This window comes from Muntiacus reevesi, chromosome 4 (genome assembly GCF_963930625.1).
Source record: "Muntiacus reevesi chromosome 4, mMunRee1.1, whole genome shotgun sequence".
In the NCBI taxonomy this organism is placed as follows: domain Eukaryota; kingdom Metazoa; phylum Chordata; class Mammalia; order Artiodactyla; family Cervidae; genus Muntiacus; species Muntiacus reevesi.
Genome location: NC_089252.1, coordinates 19,024,667 through 19,033,295, shown reverse-complemented (window position 1 = coordinate 19,033,295; position 8,629 = coordinate 19,024,667). Strand labels below are relative to the sequence as shown.

The following is an 8,629-nucleotide window of genomic DNA, read 5'->3' as shown; positions in this document are numbered from 1 at the left end:
TACCGTAGGTCCTGCCTCCTCAGAGCACGTCCCCCAACCCCAACTCAAGGTGTTCTCGCTTGTCCTCCTTCCTGCTGGGTGTGGGCCCTGTGGCCAATCCTACAAGGGAAGCCAGGAATGGGCATGTGGTGGAGACTTTCAGAGGTGCACACCAGTAAAGAGAGACTTTTCTAGAAGGTCCAGGCAGCAGACTGACTGTGCAGGGAAGAACCAAAGCTACTTCCAGTGGATCAGCCCGAGGGCACAGACACGGCTGGCCAGACTCCAGGAACCACAGACCACCATGGAAGAGCCTTTTTTTTTTTAAACTGTGCTTTATTTAGGGCTAAGCTGGAGAAAGCGTCATCCAATAGTTACAGAAGGTTACAAGGAGCTTTAGGGAGTTGAGTGTGAAAAGAGCAGTTGTACTGAACTGCAGCTGTTTTTTTTTTTTTTTTTTACAACATCTGGACATCCTAAAAAGAAGGAGCCAAGAGAAAGAAAAATAAAATTTTACAAAATAATAATTAACCAACAAAATAGAAAGAAAGGAAAGGCAGAAGGCCTGAGAGGAACCAGATAGATGTTCTAAAGCAGAAAATAAAAAAACATGGTAGGTTCAAGGGCCTCCCCAGCAGGCCTCCAGATGAGCTAGAGGTCAGTGAGGAGGGTGTCAAGGCAGAAGATCAAAGCAAGTCTTCCCAACGGTGCAAATAAATTATAATAAATATGTTATACTTTAAAATATATGTGTTCTTAAATAATTCAGTGTTTTTTTCTGATTCTGAGTTTTTTTAAGCAATGTCTTTTTTAACTGCTCTAAAGTCATTTACCAAAGATAAATATCGTGCTTTCATTAAATAGTTTTCCTTGTTTTTTTCTCTATCATTACAATTAAAAGTCCTACAAAATATGCAAATTTATTTACAGAAAAACAGAGCCGGCATCATTTAAACATCCCTGTTTTTCAAAATTCCTTGTAAACAGTTTCAGAAATTCTTCAAAGATTGTTTTTTTTTTTTTTCTCTCTCTTGTTAAGGTTTTTGTGTGTGTGTGTGTTGTTTAGTTGTTTTAGATGAAAGTTCCCAGGTCTCCCTTGCCCGGAAAGTCTCTGGAGCAAGCATGGAAGGCGAGTGAAGCGGAGGTGTCCAGGGCTTGCGCGGAGCGGGCGAGCGCGCGCAGCTCCCGGAGCGAAGCGAGGCGGGGGTGGCGGCGGCGGCGGGCCTTCCTGCCAGCGGCGCGGCCTCCACCGGCGGTGGGCAAGCCCGAGGCCCACGGTTCTGGGCGGGTCCGGCCTGGCCCTCGGGGTCAATGGCGTCCAACAGCACTCGCGGGGAGAAGGGATTGATGCTCAGTCTAAACTCTACAAAAGTACAGTCCTACAACATCTGGGATTTTAGCAATAACGCTAACTTCTATAGGATTTTTTTTTCTTTTTTTTTTCTTTTTTGCTTTCCTCTAATTTTTCTTCTATTATATAGGTATTTTAAACTTCTCCTTTTTAAAATTCTGTACAACTATTATGATTTTAAGAGGGGGGGAAAAGTTAGAAGCATTTACAGACTTTTCACAACAATTATCTTGCCTTGTCAGTCCCCTTTGTTCCCCTCGTTTTCTCAGACTTCACAGTTAACGAGTTTTCGTATTTTGTTGCTTTCCCCAAATATCCACCAATTTGTTCATCTTAACAGCTCCATCCTGACATATAATACAGAAAACCGTAGGAAAGTGTCATAGACTTGAATGAGGGTAATCAAAGCGCCTCTCAAAGTATCAAAGAACTATTATCTTGCTGTTTTAAAAGCATTGAAGCATTATTTTTCCTTTTTTTAAATTTTTTTGTTTTTTGTGGTTTTTTTGTTTTTTTGTTTTTTTTTAATTACATTTTTTCATAGAATCGCTCTAAGCTGTTTCAAGAACAGCCATGAGGCAGGAAGGAGGTTCTCCTCCATCCCCCCTCTATTTGACCTAGAGCTACACATCTGCAATAAAAAGTTTGGTCCTTTGGTCCCTAAATAGCTAAAGGAATGACAGATAGAGATGCTCAGCGGCGACCTCCCAGCCGCCCCCCCTGGGGACCAGGCCCCGTCAGCCACACCGCTTGCCCCAGCCTGCCTCAGGCGCCCGCGGGCTGGAAAAGCCCCGGGGATCGGGAAGCAGCGGCCCTTCCCAGTTCCCAGCCCTGCAGTCTCCCCACCTTGTCTCAAGTTATTTTGTTTTAAAGTTGCCTTTTTTGTTTTGTTTTGTTTTTTTCTTCTCTTTTTCTTCTATTCATCTTCTTCTCTTTGTCATATGTATATTTTTCCCCCAAACACGTGCCCTCTGAACTCCATAGACGCTATACTTTCCTTGAAGAAATGTGACAGTCACAGAGAGTGTCTGGAGTCTTCAGCTTGATTGATATTGGCTGATATGTCAAAGGTGTCATCCAACAGTTCTCATTTATAAATATATATAGAGAGAGGTTTGTTTTTTAATGTAGCCCGTTCAGCATCCTGCCCTAAAATGAAGAAAATCGGGGCTGATTAAGCCAAGAGAGGAAATGCAAAATACATCCAAACACCAAAAGGAACCTGCCTCGGGGGGTTAGGGTGGGAGCTCTGGGGGGGTGGGGATGGCAGGAGGGAGGGAAGAGACCAGTATGAGAATTAGTCATGATCATGATACGTAAAAAAAGAAATTGACTCTTGTATTCAGAGTAAGAAACCACGGGAGGGCTATAGGTGATGGCTGTAGCAGAGGAGAGGGTTTTTGATTTGGGTTCCTTTAGAGTTCTGGATTAGGGGATGGCTAGATCTAAGGGAAGAATTTGTGACTGTGGGGTATGAATTCATCATTAAACTGACCTCTGAGGGATCTAGCCCAGATACAATATGTATACAGAAGCCTAGCAAACAAGATGGCAAAAATCTAGCAGCCCAGCCCGCTCCTCCCCACAATCTGTGACATGAATTTTGTAGAACCCTTGCCCAGTTTCCAAGCGAACCGCCTCTTTTCCAAGGTCAGTAACTATTTGCGAGGCTATGTATATATATGTATATCTGGATATATGTGTAGAATATATTCACCTGCACATATGTGGATATACATGGATATGTGTGTATGTATATGCATAGATACACACATACACACACACGTAATGTTTTTCTCATACATGCCAGGGAATTTAGAGGAAAGTCAGCACTTTGAGGAAGTGGATGGGAGAACCTAAAAGAAGTTAGAACGGATTTAATCATCAAAGTTAAATTAACTCAGACAATTCTCGATTTTGTTTTGAATGGTGGCTTTTTGGTGTTTTGTTTTGCATTTCAAAGAAAAAAAAAATCATGATCTGACTAGAATCAGAAGGAGAATGCTTAACCATTGTGAATTAACAAATGAGACTCGTCTCCATTCTAGCAAGCAGCTTCCACTTATACATGGGGGTGACTGGTTACATCAAGAGAGTTAGAACTGCAAAGCCCCCAGTTGAGGGGACAACGTCATGCGTATATCAATCCATGCTGGCAGGTTTTTCACACTGTTGATTCAACAAACAGCAAACCGTACACAGCAATCTAAACAATTACAACACCAAATAAAATAATAATAAAATCAAAAAACACTTGTCAAGGACCCTTTTTCAGTTGTAAACAAAAAAGTGCATTTTGCTTTTGTCAGTACTGTTTTTTCAAACCAACCAAAAAGCCCTCCCCAAGCCCCAGGTCCCCCACCTCCCCTCCACACATTTAATTTAGCAGAAGTAGCTACAATACAAACCTTACAATTGTGACCGGGCTCTCTCTCAGAGGCCTCGGGCTTTGAGCTCTAGTTTTTTGGTTTAGAATTTTTTTTTTTATCATTCTGTTACTGTAGAGATTTTGTTTTTGTTTTTCCTTTTGAAGTGAGATTTAAAATAGCCTAACTTGAAAAAGACCAGACCTAGAAAGTGTCAATTGAAAAAGGCCCCCAAATTTCTAGAAAAAAATAAAATCACAATATTTTCAAGTGCAAGTAAATCAACCACGCATAGATACTTTTAAGGTGTTTTCCTTATTTTTAAGAAAAAAAATAATGGTTTGCACAGTTAAATGATCCCATGTCCGATAATTCGGGAATTCATCTTTATTTTTACTATTTTTTTTTTTTGTTCTTTTTTTTTTTTTCTCTATGTGACATCTAGAGAAGCATAAAAAACGCTGAACAAGAAAAACCAAACAACAGAAAGTAAAACCACTGCAAGCACCAAGAACGAAACGAAAATGAGCACAGCAAAAAAGATTGTGGCAGCACAAAAGTCAAGAAAATGCACGTGTGATCATGACTGGCCAATCATCAACTGATACAACATCCAAGAAAAACGCTCCAATCACAGCACCTCCACGAAACTTGACGGCAATTGTCATGCAACCGATTCTTAGCCTTGTTACATGACGCCATCATGTCACACTGTGAACTTTGAGTTGATTTGAACTTACGGATGGGGGACTGTTTTCTCCACTCTCATGTGATTACGTGAACTTTATTCCTAGCTCAGCGCGAGACTGTGGTGGATTTGACTGGCCCTGGTTGGGTTGTTGGAATTTGATTGAATGACAAAAGAAGAAAAGATTTATATATATATTTATATATGTAGAGAGAGAGAGAGAGAGAAAGAGAGAGGACAAGAGTGTGGGTAAGTGGGGGGAGGAGAAGGAAGGGTGGGAGGGGTCGGGGATTGTGGGGAGCAGGGTGGGGGGACAGGGAGAGTCGGGTTGAGGGTGAAGACGGGCAAGGAAGAAGTTAAAACAAAATTAAAAGGAAAAATATTTATACAGCACCAGACCACAGCATCAATCTAAAAGCTCGGATGAGAGAACAGCAGTCAAATCATAAGAGAACGGAAAAAAACCCAAAAGGATGGAGGAAGCGGCAGACGAACGACATGGGCACGTCAACACGCACACGCACGCACGCACGCACACGCACGCACGGTTGCTGATGCAGACAGGTGATACACTGTGAACAACAGCAGAACCTCACACAGGGCCACTACGGGCATCCGTCATGCTCCGGGAACAGGAGGGAGGGCGTCGGCAGTTTGGCGAGGGGGCCGGGAAAAAAAGAAAACAGCCCCTCAAACCACCTTGGCCGGCGAGCAGGTCAGGGGCACACGCTCTCTGCTTTGACCCCCTCCTGATTCTTTCTCTCCCCCAGGGGCCGAGCGCGCCTCGCCTCCCCAGCCTTCCTGGCTGCAGCCTGTGGTCAGCAAGGGGAGCCTGACCGGGTGGCTCCCATTTGCCGGGTGGGTCAGAGGCTGCCTAAGGCGACCGCTGTGTCCGGGGGTCCGTCCAGCAAACACTCGGCTGCCCGGGACGTTCCACACCCACGGCCACCCGGCCTCCCACCCGTCCCGGCCCGCGGTGGCCACCAACCCCAGGGAAGGGCGTCCCGGCTAAGAGCACCGGGAAGCTGCGGGAGGCCACAGGCCGGCCCCCTGCCGCTTGGCCTTGACCCTCGGTCCTTAGAGCCTTTAGAGACCCAGCACTCTCAGTGGTGAGATTTAGAGTCCATCACGGCAGTGTTCTCGGAATTCTACAAACACACCCTGGCATGACTGATGTCGTGTTTCACGGCTGCCTTACTCACTCTGCTTTGCTCCCAAGGGGGCCCAAAGCGAGGCGAGGTCCCGAAGCTCTGACCCAGGAAAGGGTCACGGGGGAGGCTAGGGCGCCCTGGAGGGTAGGTTGCAGGGAAAAGGAGAGTCCACTGGAGAAGGGCAGCTATGGGTCTGGCTCTCTGCCGGTCTCTGCTGCTGCCACCATGCTCTCTGCTTCACCCCCTCCCCCGCCTCCCCCTTCTCGGCTTCTTCACACCCCACATCCCCCCCGACGGATGACTTTCTGGACTGACCCTTCTCACTGTCTTCTTTACTGATGGAGCCCTAACTGGTGCAGGCTGAGATCCCCCTCTTGGTGAAGCACCATCCAGTTACTCCAATTTGCGTTGTCTTGAACACGCTTCATTCACCATTTGGCGTCCTCTGCCTCCACCCAGGGCCCTGGGGGTCCCCGGCCCCACCCCTCCTCCTGGTTATCCCGGAGCTCACCCCCCAGTCCCTGGTCCCCTGCAGCACCCCGGCCTGTGCTAAGCCTGTGCACCAGGCTGGTTTCCAATGTCCCCGGCTTCCACCCACAGCGGCTCCTGCTCTCAGCTTTGGGTTTCCCTCAGGCTGTGTGGAAGGGAAGCCTGAGACTGTGATGTGTCACTGTGGATAAGATGCAACATAGCTGAGAGGTGACAATTCTAAGCCTAAATCTGGCCCCCAGCTCTGCCTTCTCTGAGGAGCCCGGGCCTCTCTGCCGGCCGGCCGGCTGGCTCTTCCTGCAGCAGATCCCCCTCCCTGAGACCAGGGCCCACCAAGCCCCGCCTGCAGCCCCAGCTCCTCCACAAGGAAAACCCGCAGACCCAGCACCCACAAGAGCCAACTGGCAGGCTGGTGGGGTGGGAGAAGAGGCCTCAGAACTGACCGGCGGCGGTGGGGGGAGGGACTCCCTAATTGTCCCGTGGTTTGGACTCCATGCTTTCACTGCCCAGGGCCCAGGTTCAATCCCCGGTGGGGGAACTAAGATCCCACAAGCCACGCGGCACAGAGGTACCAGGTGTCACCACGCAAGTGTAACTAAGGGGCGCCCAGGGACTCCCACCCAGTCCTGGGACGCCCACTCCTCCCCGCCCCGCGGGGTTCCTTCGCTGGCTGCCAGCTTGCCTCCAGCCTCCCTTCAGTGCCTGCCTCTGGCCGACGCTGGGGATTCCACACAGCCCCTCCCCAAAGCTCTCACACACACTTGGCCCCAGCATGTAAACACACTCTCACACTTAGCCTAGTGAGGCTCCCCCGGGTTCCGCTGGCTGGCCACTCCCTTCACGTGAGAACAGTGGCCCCTCTGCCCGCCGTGACACCTGCCTGGCCGCCCTCTGGAACAGCCTCTCCGGGTCCAGCCCTAGACGTGGCAGCAGGGTCACTGACCAGCGTGGGGAGCTTGAATCAGGCCTGGGAAGCACCCCCACCCCCCACCCCATGACCTGGGTGAGGAAGTTATGGTCAAGTTGAGCCAATTTAGATGCCAGGTTTCAAACACAGCTGGCCTCTGGCCAGAGAAGGCTCAGGCTCAAAACCACAGCCCAGCACCAGGCAGGTCTGACCTGAAGCACCCGTGCCTGCAAAGCTCGGAGCAGATGCTGTGCAAAAGCACACTCAGATCTAAGCCCAGGGTCCAGAGACACAGGGCGGGGCTCCCAGGATCCAGAGACACGGGGCTCCTAGGAGCCAGAGACACGGGGCTCCCAGGATCCAAAGACATGGGGCTTCCAGAGACACAGGGCTCCCAGGGATCAGAGACACGGGGCTCCCAGGGAGTCAGACCCGCCACTCAACATGTTCTCCCCCTCAGCTCTCCCCCTGCAGAACTGCACAGCCAGGCACCTGCCCTCAGCTCAAGCTCAGCGTGCTCCAAGGTGGGACAAGGGACTTGGGTGTCTTCCTGGACCTGATATCATGTTCATGCTTCTGCCTGTTTCCTTCCTCTTAGTTTTCCAGTAAAGATTTCTTGGAGAAACTCCCATCTTAGCACAAGATAAGGGGCAGGGGCTGCAAGGATGCCAGGAACCCACCTAACAGGAGGCACAGACTGCATCCTACCCAGGCCTCATTTCAGGGAACCAGAGCCCAACCACACTTCCCTGCCCGCAGCTGCCCTCCCAGGGCCCCTCTCTTTCTCCAGACCCCCCTCACCCCAGTTCTGATTTGACCACCTCTAAGCCTTCTGTCTTCACCACTGACTCGGAGATCCCCCTCCCTGGGCCTCCCAGCCCCTGCTCAGCTGACCTCTGTCTTTCTGAGCAACCGGAACTCATCATCTGTAAACATCCCTTGTTGGTCTGTAAAATCATGCAACTTTAAGCTGCTTTTATAGCTGCTTCCTCCCTCCCTTGCTGGCAGCAGCCACTTCCCACTGCAGTCCCCGAGTCTGGCCCTTAGCTGGCACCTACCTTCTGTTACAGCCTCTAACAGCCCTGGGCTGGGAAAGCCTGAATGCACCATTTGTTAAAATCCCATGAATGCAGCCAAAAGGTCAGCTTGAATGTAGGACTTACATGTTGTTTAGTCGCTAAGTCACGTCCAACCCTTTTGCGACCCATGGACTATTGTCTGCCAGTCTCCTCTGTCCATGGGATTCCCCAGGCAAGAATTATGGAGTGGGTTGCCATATCCTCCTCCAGGGGATCTTCCCGCCCCAGGGATCGAACTCACATCTCCTGCATTGGCAGGCAGATTCTTTACCACTGAGCCACCAGGGAAGCATAGGGGTTATGTGACATCACAGTGTCTGTAGGGGACTGCCTAATGAAGGGGTAGTCAGTCAGATGGCTGACCCTAGAGAAAGGAGATGTTGTGATGTGCCCCCTCTGGTAGTCAGGAAACTCTGGGGTAGGAGAGAGTGGGGCGAGGATACAGGGGGGTTTATCATTCTCCCTGCTTGAAGGAAGGGGTTAAGCAGCCTCCCGCCAAATCATGACTCAACCACTCAGTAGCTGATTGGCAAGTGACTTAATCTGTGTGTGCTCCAACTGTAAAACGGGAATAACAACACTGCCTACCTTATAGGCAGCGACAAGTATACAGTTATGT

At 49.5% G+C, this 8,629-nt stretch overlaps 1 protein-coding gene across 9 annotated transcripts in view; it reads right to left on the bottom strand.

The window, feature by feature from the left end:
* Nucleotides 1-323: 323 nt before the first annotated feature.
* CELF4 (CUGBP Elav-like family member 4) overlaps nt 324-8,629 on the bottom strand; it is a 310,706-nt gene continuing 302,400 nt past the window's right edge. For all 9 annotated transcript variants that reach the window (XM_065932331.1, XM_065932334.1, XM_065932332.1 and 6 more), the window contains one exon: nt 324-2,479. In XM_065932331.1, the coding sequence (XP_065788403.1) occupies nt 2,453-2,479 (27 nt within the window). In that variant the 3' untranslated portion in view covers nt 324-2,452. The remainder of the gene's footprint in view (nt 2,480-8,629) is intronic.